Source organism: Clinocottus analis, unplaced genomic scaffold (genome assembly GCF_023055335.1).
Source record: "Clinocottus analis isolate CAN_PGR_092001 unplaced genomic scaffold, fCliAna1.0.p SCAF_14, whole genome shotgun sequence".
Classification (NCBI taxonomy): domain Eukaryota; kingdom Metazoa; phylum Chordata; class Actinopteri; order Perciformes; family Cottidae; genus Clinocottus; species Clinocottus analis.
Window position 1 is genome coordinate 4775429 of NW_027175865.1, and position 15226 is coordinate 4790654.

General features: G+C 42.3%; 1 protein-coding gene across 2 annotated transcripts in view; it reads left to right on the top strand.

Annotated features, from left to right (window-relative positions):
* LOC137784930 (oxysterol-binding protein-related protein 10) overlaps positions 1 to 15226 on the top strand; it is a 54718-nt gene that overhangs the window by 1431 nt on the left and 38061 nt on the right. For both annotated transcript variants that reach the window (XM_068575925.1, XM_068575926.1), the window contains exon 2: positions 7876 to 8051. In XM_068575925.1, the coding sequence (XP_068432026.1) occupies positions 7876 to 8051 (176 nt within the window). The remainder of the gene's footprint in view (positions 1 to 7875; positions 8052 to 15226) is intronic.

The window sequence follows — 15226 nt, forward strand, 5'->3', positions numbered from 1 at the left end:
CAATAGTCGACATTATGGATTTTCTGTCAATCGACTAAACGACTATTAGACTAGAGGTCGACCGATAAGTCGCCTGGGATAAGATATTGATCTGATATTAGCTTATAGACATGCTGATGTCAGCATATTGATCAGCATAGACTGCTGCTGATTTAGAAAGTGTTTCCATTACATACAGTAACTTATCCTCTTTGTAGGATGTGCAAACAGTGGAGGCAACAAATCAATGTTTTAATTGTCGATTAATCTGCCAATAGTATAAAACACAAATATATTCATCTCACCATCACATATAACCCATAAAAGCATCACATTTTCTCTTAAGAGAAGCTGAAAACATTACATATTTGGTGTTTTTGTGAAAAGAAATATAGACAAACGGTTAATTGATGATTAATGATAACTCTCTCAGTGTTTCCATTGAGTAGCTATGAGCGAGCTTTTATTTTGAAAATATGACCAAAGCCTACATTTGTTGCTGCTGCGAGCCATGTATGAAACACCTGGTTGTGGTTTGACTGTGTGGCATAGAATGACTTTTCCTTGTAATTTCCTGTAAGCTGCTCAACTGGAGTACACACAGGGAACATGAATAATGCAGGACTCCTCCTCTGCTGCCGTAGCGTGACGAAATTACTTTTTCACCAACGTGCCCACAAAAATAACCGTCCGGTTGTCGCCGCGGCTATGCTGCTTAGATGGAGAAGGCTGGGCCCGTAGGGTGTTTAACTGGGCTTGAAGCCAGTGTGTACATGTGAGAGAGGCTGCTCTCCGCTCTCCCATTAAACTGACAGGCAGATGATGCACTGAACTGCATCTTGATATACACCCACAGGACTAAAAACCTGTGTGTGAGATGAGCACACGCTCATCTTAAAGAGGACTTATTGAGCTAAATAAATCTCATTTGTGTTTGACATTCACGTGGGAGTTGCTGCCTGTCAAGTGTGCGCACTCAGATACATGAACTTGCATCATGCAAACCAATATCACAGTATTAAAAATGCACAGGTTGTTATGCGGAGTTTGTCCTGTGGAAGGGCGATGCTAAAGCACGGGCTTTGTTCTCTGAGGGGTGTTGGTGGCGCTTGTCCCGTTTCAATTTCAGCGCGCTCGAAGGTGAAGGTCTCGCCAAATGTGTCGACGCAGAGAAACGTCCTGAAAGTGGAGCCTTTTTTTTTGCAGGAAGCCAAAAAAAAGTTCACCGATCCTATTTTGCTTCACGCCGGTTGTTCAGAACACAGAGTGCGTTGGTGGGGACGTGTACATTCAAAGTGTCCTGAATATTCTGTCCCTGAAATGAAGGAGTCAACCCTTTTTATATGTCAACTAAGATGGTTTCTAGAGCTGTTTTATAATTGTGTTTGTCCAGACCAGCAAAAGACACCGCAGTCTTCAGTGAATATTCCAAAAATATTGTTGTCTAGTTGCCAGTGAGGTAGTTTTTAAAACTATATTTTAAGAAGCAGCTAGAATTTGAGTGTAAGTGGAACCACACTTTCGGTCTGCAGTCGTTTTTCTGCAACATAGTTTTAACCGTCTTTAAGATTATTTAATATGCGACAATTTGCAAGGTGATTTACCGTTTTGCTCCAGATTCATAACAGTAACTTGAAGTACTTCAGATAATGCGGTCTTCCTGTGTTTTATGATAATCGGTGCGGGAATTAAAGGCCCAATCAATCATTTTAACCAAATAAATACTTGAGATTTCCATCACCTTCATAGAGTTCCACATGAAAAATTGCATTTTAGTGTTTCTTATAGCTTAACGAGATAACTAATGGCTTTAAATTAATGTGAACGAACCAGAAAACCTTAATAATCCCAACTGTCTTCCCCATCCCTCGGTGTAGTGGTGAAAGTAGCTTTCAATCTTCCTTCAATCACATTTTTAGAGCTTTTGTTTACATTTCATAGATAGTGAGAACACTTCCACTACAGTTCAGTTTTCCATTCGTCCCCATGCGCATGAGGGCTTTTTCTGGCACACTGGATAACTTAATTTAGACACATTACATTGTTTTACTCGATTTAACCACATACTTAAAAGTTAGAGAGAAGCACGCAGCAGCTGGTTTTGGGTTAAAAATGACTCTTAAAATCAGGCTTTTTCTAAACTCATTCGTGGAAGAAGAGAAGCTCAGGTACAGTATTTCTATGGACACATTGGGAGGAGGAGAGGCGGCGCTGGTGGCGGAGGAGTAATTGCAGTCGTCAGTCAGGTTCCAATATGTATAAGGCGGAGGAACACATGATGTGTGTTTGGCAGGTGGTGTCGTGGTGGGCAGCAGACCTGAGAGCAGCTAATTCTGCCACTGTGTGGGAGGCCATGTGTTAGTGTGAAGTGCTATTATGTTGTGGAGGTTTCGTCAGAGAAAATGTGCCATTTTTCAGTTTCCTTGCAGACACATGCATCATTGACGTAGTGCATTCCTTTTTTTTGTAGCTTTTCATAGTTTGTGTATTATGTATACTATTATACTGACTAAGTAAATTGCGACTCCAGGTGTAGTTTAACACTTTTCTGTACAAAAGGGGTACATTGTCTCATTTAGGAAATAACAAAAATTATGAGTCAGTCGACCAGGAAGTTGAAGCCTTTTATTTGAGCAACAGTTAAGTTTCAATTAATACAAAATTCTATTGAGGAATACCAAAAAATGTAAAAAATAAATAAATAAAGGTAAATAGTCAATGATAATCACTGAGGATTGGTGAATTAAACAAACTATTTCTATTATAAAAAACCTGGGAGGTTTCTAAAGTATTGTACACAAACACATTCTCTCACTATCTCTGTTTAACCTGCACGCTGTGATTTTAACTTTTATCTCTGCCGAGCTTCGGCTCTGTTCTTCGAAATACAAAGATGGTTGTGTTGGACAAGATTCCCCCTTGGAACGTTTGTGACTGCAAGCAGAGTACAACGCAGGGCATGCAGCGTGTGTGTCTGGCATGCGACAATTCCGGTTTTCCAACTGTGTTTTCTTCTGTTTGTGCGTCATGTGGTGATATTTCAACATTTGCATGCAGATCACAGAGAACCAACCACCCGGAGCTCTCTCCGTCTACTAGCTTTTGTTATATGAGGCTGGATCTGAAATGATTTCTACATGTGTAGATTCTAAATGTATGTCTACCTCAGCGGTCAGCAGCGTGGGGAGTACGCGGTGGGGGATGAATCATTTCTCTTCAGATGTGCTCCCTTGAAAAGGAGCACTGCTGTGCCGCTTTGATCACAGCTGTGAGTCGGGGTAATGCAGCTCTGGTGTTTCTGTGGCGGAGAAGAGGAGGAAAAACTGAGTCAACATGAACTCAATCAGTGGATGAAGACCATGTGATACGGTTGAAAGCTCCAGGGCAAACTGTAGTGGGTCTTAAGTCAGAATTGCTTTGTCAACCATTGTTTCCAAAGGGAGGAATTGAACGTGAAGCTCATGTTTTTTTGAAATATTTGGATCGGAGCTCGTACTTGAAGTTGTATTAGTGATATTTTTTGTGGTTAATGTTGAATAAATGCCACTCTAGCTTCTAGCCAGATGTTTGGATTTCAGGTTGAATTTCAATGCGCTCATCAGGCTCTTGTCGTTTACGTTATTTCATGATTCGGGGAAACACGGACGTTACAGTTCCTGTTATCCCATTGAAAACTGATGACCACACGACAGACCATCATCCAATGCCCGCACATTGGCCAGCTGGATGGCTGGCGTACAATTAAGCGCACAGCAAGCCTTATAATGTCAGATTTAGTAATAATAATAATAATAATAATAATAATAATAATAATAATAATAATAATAAGCCAAGGTCAACAACAGTTTTTTAAAATTTGAATTACTGCTTTGTTTTAAGGTTGTGATGTTGCCGGAGGAGGAATGCAAGGCGCTGTTTCACACATGCACACGTGCCTTATTTTTATTCTCCACATTCTCATTTAGCAGCAAAGAATATCCAGGCCAATCAGAGGCAGAGGGGGCGGGGCTTCTTTTGCAGAATGTGGGTGGGGTAAAAAAGAAAGTAGGGCTACACACACGTCGGCACACATGTTAAAGGTCAGGCTCACCGGTGCGAGCGATGGAAATGTTTGGTTGCATTCTGGGGCCGTGCTACTCGTCTTATTACTGAATAAGAATAAGTCACATTTCCTGCCAATAACCAGGGAGATTTACTGCCTTCCTCCCTTTCCTCCCGAGTGTTTTTAAGAATGAACTGCCAAAAGAGCACAGAAGGGATGCAAAGTCTGCTGACAAGCTATTTTGTGTGTTTCTGTTGGTGTGGATAAATGTGCTTGACTAAGCTCTTTTAACAGTGTTGTTATTGTTATGGTGGCGATTTTTTATTTTATGAAATCAGCACAAAAAAAAAAAAAAAAAAAAGGATCAGTATCTGAAAGCTTTTTTGTGTTACAGATGTTCATTCTTGAGTGGCTGAGTGATTACATTTCAAAGCTATGAGGGGATACTATTTGAAAAGCAAATTAAATTTAGCTTTTTCCACGCCTGGGGAAATATTTTCAAAGAGATATGAATAAATACAGACATTTGACCGCCATTAAACCAGTGAGGGGTTTAAAATCAAGATATGCATTCTAACTAAGGGCAGTAACACTGCTGCAAATGTTCCACCAGTGTCATTATCTTTCCATGTGGCCCAGTTTGCTGCAGCTTCATGCTTCCAAAGGTGAAGAGTTTCCTGCAGGTCAGACATTATCAACACTGCTATGACACGAGAGGCTCATGTGAAGGCCCAGGGTCTTTTACACAGCACCATCCATCATGTTTGAGGTCTACATCAGGGGGTTGCTGCAAAGGCAGGACTCGCACAGAGGGGTCAACGGCAAAAGCCTCCACTCTGCTGAGAGGGGATAAGACTTCATATACAGTAACAGTATGTGTGTATGTGAGAGAAAAAGAGGTGCCCGGATAAAATCTGACGCAGGCGGATCATTCCCTGGTCGGCTGTGGTCGACATAAATCACCAGCTCGCCCGATGGAGGCGGACAAGACCGTCAGCGGGGATCAATTCTCCGAGAGCGGTGTTCACTGCATCCTCTCTGGTGTCTCGAGGGTTCATGGGCAGATAACCGACGTGAAGGACGCAGCAACCGAGTTCTTTTACCCTCTCATATTTGTAGACTGAAGATACTGTCGACGGATGTTAGATATTTCTATTGCTGAAGCAATCAGTTGCCATGCTCTGTTCATTCAACACATTAATCGCAAATTCAATGTATTTGCGTTTCGCAATGTTGGTCGGACAAAACAATCGGTTTCAAGATGTCGCCATGTCTCTGGGAGCTTGTGGGCTATTTTCAGTCCTTGTAGACTAAAAGGATCAATGGAGAACAAGACTAACAGCCCACGGGGATGCTCCCGCGGTCCTGAGGCTGTACTCTGTGTCGTGGAGGACGACATGAGACCAGGTATCGCTGTGGCGCTGGAAACACAATTGCTGACTGCATGAGTGAAGGCAATTGATACAACTGACATTTATACATGACATTCACAAAGAAACTATTTTGACAGTGGAGTAGTCAGATTCCTGATCCTCCTCATAAGGTCAGAATGCTCAACATTCGCCGGTAACAGCATCTCAAATGGGAGGATTTGCAGCTCCATTGTGAATTCAATACGTTTGGACGTCACACTGTTGGTTGGACACGATAGGAAACATGAAGATGTCTCATTGGGCTCCAAACTGTGACTGACATTTTCACTGTTTTGTGACATTTTACTGGCACATATTAGATCATATTTAACATGGATTAATCAAAGAAAAAAAAAAAAAAAGGCTGATTTATTTGTATGAATGATTTGTACTCCTACATATGTCTAGCCAGGAATAAATTGGACACAAACTCAAGATATGTTCCTGACACGATTAAGCAGTTCATTCATTAGCTGATTGAATATTAATCTGCAACCAATTTTCATTGTTTTTTTTTGTATGTGGTAAGGCAGGCCATGGGCAGCCTGATATTTGGGACCCGTGCAGGGGGGCAGGGCCTTTAAAAAGGGGTGGGAAGCTCACCTGTGCCTTTGATAGCGAGCACAGCTGAGAGCAGCTGAGGCCAGCCATGTGGTGATCAATTTGGTGAGCTCTTTTCTTTTGATGCAGGTTTTAAAAGCATGATTTTAGTGTGTTGTTATGTGTTGTTGTAATGCTTTCTTTCTTTTGTTTGTAAAGAGCCTTTGAAAGAAACACCACTGTTTTTCCCAGGCCTTTTTTAATTTACATGTCGTTTTTTTAAAGTATTCATTTAGCATGTGCTGTTTATGTTTGATTTGAGCTTGTGGGTTTTTGTGTTGGGCTGAGGAGAGAGGCAGAGTGACAGGGCAGCCATTTTACATTGGCATTTTATTATTGTGTTATTTTGGTTGGTTTGCTGTGCCTGAGTTATTCTATTTTGTATGTGTGATTTATTTACTGTCCTTACTTACTGTAGCTCCATCGCCCTTCTCCCTCTGACCGTGCTGTTTAAGTACCACAAGACTTACTTTTAGTTTGTACATTTTGGATTTGATTATTTTTAGCCCTAGTTGTTAATAAAACTTTTGTTTGGTATTTAGTCTTTGACTCCAGTTTATTCTGGGTATTGTGGGGGATTTATCACCAGGTCACATGTATAATGCTTTAAAATCAGACTAATGGTTGGATAAAACAAATAATTTTAAGTTGAAACTTTGGCTTTAGAAAAGTGTGACTTACATTTCTCGACATGTTCTTTTTTTTGAACTTTTTTTGCAGGTAAATTGATAATGAAAGTACATGTCTGGTCATACTCACACAACTGATGATATTGGTATTGGAGATGAAAGGGAGTAGCAGTGTGAACCAGCAGGAGGGCTGACTGAAGTGACCCGTAGCCGTTCTTTAAAAGTCAACTCCTGTGAGACACCGGAGTGGAAGGGAGACGTCTTTACTCGCCACATACAACCACGTGTATACAGGCGCCGCTCGGCAAAGGCCTGATCAATACAGCTTCTGTACTCGCGGATGTGAAGAGAACATTGATTGCCAACGCCGGGATTGTCAAGGCAACGAAGGCTATACGCCGAGCGGGAGACGGAACAAAGACAACTGCTGTGACCTCGGGCCACCGGACTTGAACGCGTATAGGTCAGCCGAAGCCACCCGGTGCCATGTGGCCCGGGTTGAGATGCAGAAAATAAAGACAATGCCTTAAGTGCAGCAGACAAGCTGTGTTTTTTTTTTTTTTTCTCGAACGCCCTTCACGATCCCTTCTGGCCACAGGAAATTAAATGTCTCTGCTCCTCTCTCGCGTCTGTCTCGCTTATAATCGTCCAACCGGCGACGAGCGAGGTAGAGATTCAATTACGCGGCGATTGAACGTGATTCATTAATCACAAAGGGGAAAATGTGGGCTTTCATTTGCACGCCTCGAGCTGTGGCTTCTGCTCAAGATGACCGCTCTAATTGCTACCTTAAGTAATTTGGAATCGAGTCGCCCGGCTTGATGTTGGTGAAAGCGGGCCTTAATGTGCACAGAGGGGTATTTGTAATGGATCTTGCGTGAAGAGAGCGGTGGTAAATAGCATCCTGCAGGCGGTGTTGCATGGGAGGTGACACATTTAAGGATATGTGTGTTTTTAAAGCAGTGCTCTCTCTCTCGCCTCGTCTCACCACCATTCAAAGCTCCCTTCCCCGCTTTATTGCTTTTCTCTCACACACTTCTTGGAAGGTTTGCACAACAGGAATATAAAGAAAAGTTACCAATAAACAAGCATGGCTAATGAGAGCATAAAGCCAAAATGATGGTGCGTCTTCTGTTTCTCTCGCCCTCGCGCTTTCTTTCTCTCTGGCCCATTGCGGTCTTAACTCTCCGCCTTTGTTTTCCCTCCCCTGCAGGTACTTTGTGTTGGATCCCGAGCTGGGGCAGCTGCAGTACTTTGTGAACGATCAGGTGAAGAGCCAGAAGCCCCGCGGGTCCCTGCCCCTGATCGGTGCCTCCGTAATCCCGAGCGACGAGGCTCCGCACATGTTCGTTGTAAACTCTGTCAACGGAGAGCTGTACAAACTCCGAGGTATGACCCGATGCCGGCCTCAGGCTGCCCGTATATGGCAAAGTACAAACACTGGGTTGAGAGTGTGTGTGTGTGTGTGTTTTATGTTTGAGTCTCTCGGGGTGCCGTGTGTACATACGGAGGAAGTGTTTATGAATTATCTTCATCGGCGCAATATTTGTGAACGCATTGGACAGCTGGCTTTGGAAAGCACGTATTAGAATTCAAGCTTAAAGGTTTTACTCTGAGAGAGCCGGTGTGTAGGATTTCAGAGGATCCATCTGGAGAAATGTGATATTCATAAGTATGTTTTCATAAGTCTATGATCACCTGACACTAAGGTATCACTATGTTTCCGTTAGCTTAGAATCAATGGTTTATACCATAATAGGGAGCAGGTCTTCTTCACAGAGTCCGCCATGTTTCTACAGTAGCCCAGAACGGACAAACCAAACACCGCTTCTTGTTTAGTACACTGGTATCGATCAAGAATTGTGAAATTTGCTGGTATCTGCTACTAAACGTCTCCTATCATGACACCCCTGCAGTGTAGTGTCGCTACTTTAATCTCTCTCACCGCTCTCATGAGCCTTGTTTTCTGTCGCGGCAAGCAGCTGTTATCACTGAAAAGGCTCCGATAGATCAGCTCAACACTAGACGAAGATAATTGGTGAACATATTGGCAGCTTAAAGAGTGAGATATTTTCCACAGGAAATGATTTAGACCAAACAGAGCCAAGAGAGAATGAAGACTTGATGTTTACCATGTAGCCAGAAACACGACTAAACGATAACGTTTGATGTATTAACTTTTTAAGATGAGGATATGTCAATGTTGTGCAGGGTGGACAGAAAGAAATACATTCAGTTTAAAAGCTGGGAATCTGCTCTGAATTTTACATTTAACTGGAGTAAATCCAATCATTAAGAAATAAAAGATTATGTTCTGCATCAAACTCTCCCTGTTAATTTGGCAAAACTTTCCAATTTTGACATTTTCTTATTGATGGTAAAACTTAAAAGAAAATCCTGACTCTTGTTAAAGTGTTTTCTTTTCTTCTTGTTCTTTTCAGTTGTCCATCTCTCATTCAAATGTACTGCTTTTGTCAGTAGGACAGTTGTTCACGCTGTAAACAAACGTTGTGAAAGAAAAGTCGCTTGTGTGAAGTGCTTTTTCTATGTGAACGTTTATATTAATTGCTCTATTTTTCAGCACTTTTGTTTTGAACAAGAAATTTGAAGAAAAAAAAAAACGTCGCCTGCCACACGCATGTCCCGAAAAGAAACACCGTACATCAAGTAGAAAGGAGCCTTGCTCAGCCAAAGTGTTAGCTCTAAAGTGAAATATCTCTTTAAACCCCAGTGCAGACAAAGAGCTCTCAGCCGGTCACTGTGTTGAAGGTCTTTGCCGTCAGTGACCTGTATCCACTGAAGCGAGAGAAACTCTCTTTTACTGTTGCTCCACTTGAGCCGCTGGAATGTCCCCTGACACTCTCAAGGGGGAGGATATCAGAATAACTTGGCCTATATTCCCCGAATAACTCGGTGATCCGTGTGTATTGAGCTGAGAGGAAACAATGATCCAATAGAGAAGAAGAAGTTGTGCTGGAGCATTTCCATCCCCATCGCTTCAGTCACATGATGAAGAAAGTCACAGAGGGAGAAAAGCAATCTTCTGATGCCGCTCAGCTCAACAAACTCGGGGTCTCTTAAGAGTTCTGACCGACGCCGAGACCCCGAACAATAAATATCCCATTTTTAAACATTCGTCCTCATGCGAAAAAACTCAATTTGCTCAACCAGCAGGGCACAAAGAGGCTCAGGTGTGCGTCCTCAACAGTTGGTGATTGAGATAAGCTGGTACACTTTGGATCTGCTATTGGTTACCGTGGGAATACCAGGAAGCCCACCTTGGCGTGGAAAAAGGTGAACTTCAAGATTCAGTCGGGAGTCGTTTTTCATTATTCGTAAGCTGGGTATCATCTCACTGATGGTCTGTGTCTGAAGCTTTAAATGCCACCTTTTATTCTCATGTTCATGACTTGTTTCTCTAGAGGGTTTGCAACACGTCTCTTTGCAAACTGGTGTAGGAAGCCACTGGATACACACTATTTCTATACATCTATACATCTATATATAGATGCCTTGAGGCGACCACGTTTCAGTAGTTCAGTTTATTTGCAGTTAAGTGGCTTTTTTTATACTAACATTATTATGGAAAGGATAATTGGCATTCATATAAATGAAATAAATGGCATCCATATATAGGCCTCTGTTCTTTGTTGTCAAATGACGTCTGTCAGGTGTTCTCTGTGCCACAATTGTTCCTAACGCCTGTTTATTGTAAGGTTTCATCGTGAAAGAATGTCTGGCCTGATCCAACGAGGGATTTACATGTGACATCCAACACGGCTGTTAAGTCGCCTGAGGGGCTTTCTGGCTCTGAACCCAAAGTATAATTAACTAAAGCGGAGCAATATAAAGGACGTATTTTTATTATGGGTCGCGGGGAGGTTGTCGGGCCTTGTGCTTTGCTGCTGAGTAAAGGTGAGGAGCCGTGGGAATTTAATCATGTCCGACTGCACAGATGAAAAATTAAGCTCTTTTTCAGACGGCCAATGAATGAACGGGTCAGGTTGTGTTCAGCTCCCCGACTGGCTGATTAAGATGGCTGACACATTGTGCATCGTAATGATTAAAACAAATTATGATTATTATAAACTCGGTTAGAGCATTCCTTACCTCAAATTTGCCTTAATTTTGTTTTCTGAAGTGAGCTGTTTGTTTGGTGTTACAGGATTTTTACTTTCAACCCATCAATATCATTAGGGGGAGCACCTTGGCTTCATAAACATATAATGTAATATTATATGGTGCCACCATTTAAGAACAAAAATCCATCAAATTCACATCTTTCTTGTGTTTTTATTTTTAGCAAGTCAGTATCAACATTTCAGTCCCTGCCTTCCTCCAATGTGTTTATGTGCTTTTCCTTCTTATGAAGTAAAATACAAGTACACTTATTGTGCTTATAGATGACATCCATGACCCTTTGCTTTACTGCATAAACGATTAAAACAAACAACCAATTGGAGGTGTGGCAGTCTCAATCACTATTGAATAAAAGCAAATTAAGCCTAATGTTAAACCTGAAATTACAACACATTTTCTCCGAGCATATAATCTCAAAATGACATCCCTGTATTCATTCATACTAAATCAGTGGCACTAGGAGTTAAAGCTGGTTGCTGTAATTGCCGTCCGACCCTGTTAACCTCTAGTCCCTGTCAGCTTGTCTATTTTTCTTGAAAAAGACCTTTCAAATTGCCCCGCACGTCATAACTGCTGGCCCGAGCATAAATCCTCATTATTAGGCCTCATTATCATAACCAATGACATCTTCTGCAATGCTGTAATTAGAAATGGGCGTAATTAGATGACCGTGGTGCTGCCACGACTGACTGAAAAGGAGTGTTGTCTCCCTCTATCACTCAGCAGTGTTTCGCATGGCATTCGGCCGTCTCTCTGAGATGGATATCGACATTTATGTCAGACCCACACAGACCAGTAAGAGTGTCGTTGTTAGTCCCCTCGGTGTCCAGCGCCAACCTCATGCATCCATCACACGAACAGAGCTGTCAGCCTCTTGTGACACAAAACCAGCGATGAGATTTCCATCAGTACAACAGATGAAACGGGAACAGCACATCCTGCGGTGTGTATACCTCTTGCGTCACCATGCAAACAGGTGCATATTAGCATAGCCGCGCTGCTCTGCTCAATACAGACAACTAATTAGCTTCAATCACAGCGAGGCTTGTGCACATCGCAGAGAAAAATATCTGCTTTAGTCGCTCGCTCTCTGGGTAAGTGGTCCCTTTTTTTTTAAGAGTGAGTGACTTCTGTGGATGATGGCAACGATGACTGAGTGGGGGAGGTCGGTGCGTGGCACAGGTGTGTCTGTGGGAATACTCTGTTCTCCCCGGAGAGGCGAGCAGCCCACTCCCAGAGGGAGAGCGCTTTTCACGAGCCGCACTTGTCTGGAGCTTCTGTGAACGTCACATTTTCTCTGTGGCACTCTTCACTTGAAGAGGCCTTTTGTAGGTGTTCCCATGACAGACAAGTGCAAATTGAATTCTCCGCGCGTTGAAATGGCTTGCATCAGCGTGTCAAATATAAGAAAAAATGCTTTACAGAAGATTTTAAAGCAGCTGTATTTAACATTCCGAACATTCATAGAGCAGCAAACAACTTGCTGTGTAAATACATGAGTAATGTCGACCTGACCGAGTCTCTCTCTCTCTCGCTCTCTCACCGGGGGTGTTATCAGAGCTTTCACCTTGCTTTGTTGACCGAGCCTGTTTTTAGTTTTCAGTGCATGTGAACATCCCCCTCCGGTTAGCTCACAGCCGCCGCTCTGCACTGCTCTCATACGGCCGTTCCAGCTGACCCGGCTCGGCCTGAACCGACAGCGCTGTGGTTGAAGCGTAGCACCCACCCTCCAGTCCCCCCCCCCACATCCTGGTACACACTGTTATTTCTGTCAGCACGTTTGCTCTAGTTTGCTCTCGTTTGCACTGTTAGCGCTGTTAGCTACTCGCCACCGACATGTTGCGAGCCGTTGAGCGGCAATGGAAACGCTCCCCGTCTTGAATCTTTTGAAGTTTTAATTGCGGTAGTTATGTAATTCCGTATAAATCTAAGGAAGCAATCCATCCTCTAAGAATTGTTTATGACTATTAATTACTTTGTTTTTATGACATACAGGTTTATGAATATATTATATTTTTTATGACATTGCACAGTGACTTTTTTCTTTTTGTAAATCATGCTGTACTTTGACATTTCTTAACCTTTTTTTTGTGACGCACTATACAAATTACATTATGTCATCGACCTCACTAACCCTAACAAAGAACATTTCGAAAGGAAAAAACATGTGTATACATTTCCATCGTTTTAAACAGCTCTGCCATTTTATACTTTTTTTGGATTAATTGACTTCAGTTGAAGTGTCTTTTAAAGGCGTGTTGTGTGTAAATAACACCCCAAAATGTGTAGGTGGTGTTTGGGCCTTATGCTCTGAGCTGAGTCTACAGGCTTCCTTACCAGCTGCATTGAGCACTGTTTAAAGAGATTAATAATTGAACCAAACTGTAAAAAGGAAGGGCAACAATCTGGTTGTGAGAAGTCCCGGTGGAATTTGCACCTTTTCGTTTGGATCTGATTGAAGCCTGATGTTTATGGCAGACCTCAGAAAATATTTAATCCGTAAGTGTTGTATTGTTGTTTCACACCCTCTGTCTTTTACATTCATGTGAGGTTCGGTAAAAGGTGTCCCATTCCTGTTTGCTGCTCAGATCTCAGATATACTATGGTTTGTTACACCACTAGTAGCCCCATTACCACTGTTTACACAGTGTTAGAGATCAAGCGCACCCTTTAAAACAAAGCTGTGCTCAGGTGTACAGATCACCTGCCACATGCCTTCCCTCTTGTAACTGAACAGAGAGATAACATTGAAGACATTTTAACAGAATAATCTCTTGTTACTCTTTTTCTTCCGTTGACCTACAACCTGAACTCAATGTTATCAGACCCATCAAGGACACGCTTCTCTAATAATTAGTCAGTGAAATGGGATCAGAAGGATATTATTGTCTGGTCTGACCCGGAGCGGGTCAACACAAGCAGAAAGTCAGCGTCTCCTTCAACTGGAAGGGCCGCGGCTCGCTGTGTCAGTCAGCAAGTTTCGACCTCAACTGGCTATTTGTGTTTAGATAACAAGGTGTATTGTCTCTGCGCCAAGGGGAACAACCTCAAGCACGCGGAGAGTATCAAGCTGCTTCCTGTGCTGATCGCAAATGAGTCTCTGCCGTCTCTTGAATACCGAGCGTTCAATTCAGCACAGTGGAGAAAATGAAGAGGTTGAGATGTGACACACAGCCCTCAGGACATCGCTCAGAAGGTAGCAGGATCACATAGGCAGTCGGCTGGTTGAATAATCATTTGGCTACAAATGAGATCACTGATTTCCAGCAGCTGATCTTCCACAGATCAAGACAGGCTGGAGTTTTAAAAACAAAAACCACTTGTCCGTTCCACCTTAAAATTTGCTCTGTGATGCATAAGCTGGTTCCCTGATGATTGTACGCACTCTGCAACATTTAAATGCATTCAAGGGAATGGAAGAGTTGGATGAGAGTAAACACGCACATCTGTACAGGATAGCTTTAGCCATTAGCCAGCAGGCAGTTAGCTTAGCAAAAAGGCTGCAGACGAAACGGCTAGCTTTGCATGATTACACTTTGATTTCAAAAAATAAGTTTCCCCCCCAGCCTCCACTGTTTATGCTAAGCTAAGCTAAGCTAAGTGTCTACTGCTTCATACCTAACCGCCAGATAGGAGAGTGGAATCAATCCAAACCAAATACACATATTTACCAAAAACATTACAGCAATGGTTTAAATGTGCATCTGTTAGTCTGAGATTTGCCTTTTGGGGCAAATGAAGCCTTAAGCTTTGGTTATACTTAAAAATCTTGATTTACACGAAAAGCAACGTTATTGCATGAAAGCGCTGTTGTCTGGAGATGCTGCCCCAAAAATGAAGAAACAAACCACACTTGAAACATAATACAGCAACCACCTGCTCCCAATGCTACGTGTGTGTTTGTGTCGCGCAGTGTTTCCTCTCAGTGAACCATGTGTGGGGTCAAAACGCTTTCCGCTGTGTTGGTTCAGACCGGTTGAACCTGATCTTGTGATGTTGAAACTAATAAATATTTGCAAGAGGCAGCAACAGGATACGAAAAAGCTACCAGTCCTTGATCATTTGTTCAGACCAAGAAGTTTTTTAACCAGGAGTTAACCAGAAGTTAAAAAACATGCTGAGCTTATGAGTCTTGAGCTGAAACTAAACACAAATTTGCAACTTTTAAAATAAATTATTTTGTGATTTATCAAGCTATTCTACACCTTCAGCTTCTTAAATGTGAAGTAAAAATTAATTGATAACTAAGAAAACACTCGTTATAGCAGATCCCATTAGGAAAGTGTCGATTTCACCCAACAATAAAGTCTTATTGTCTTTCCAAGACTTCTCCGTGCTCCTGAGAATAGACTGCTGATGCCAGAACAGTGAATTAAGATAAGATCCGATACTAATTATTTATTTAGTTGCCTGAAAATTGTTCA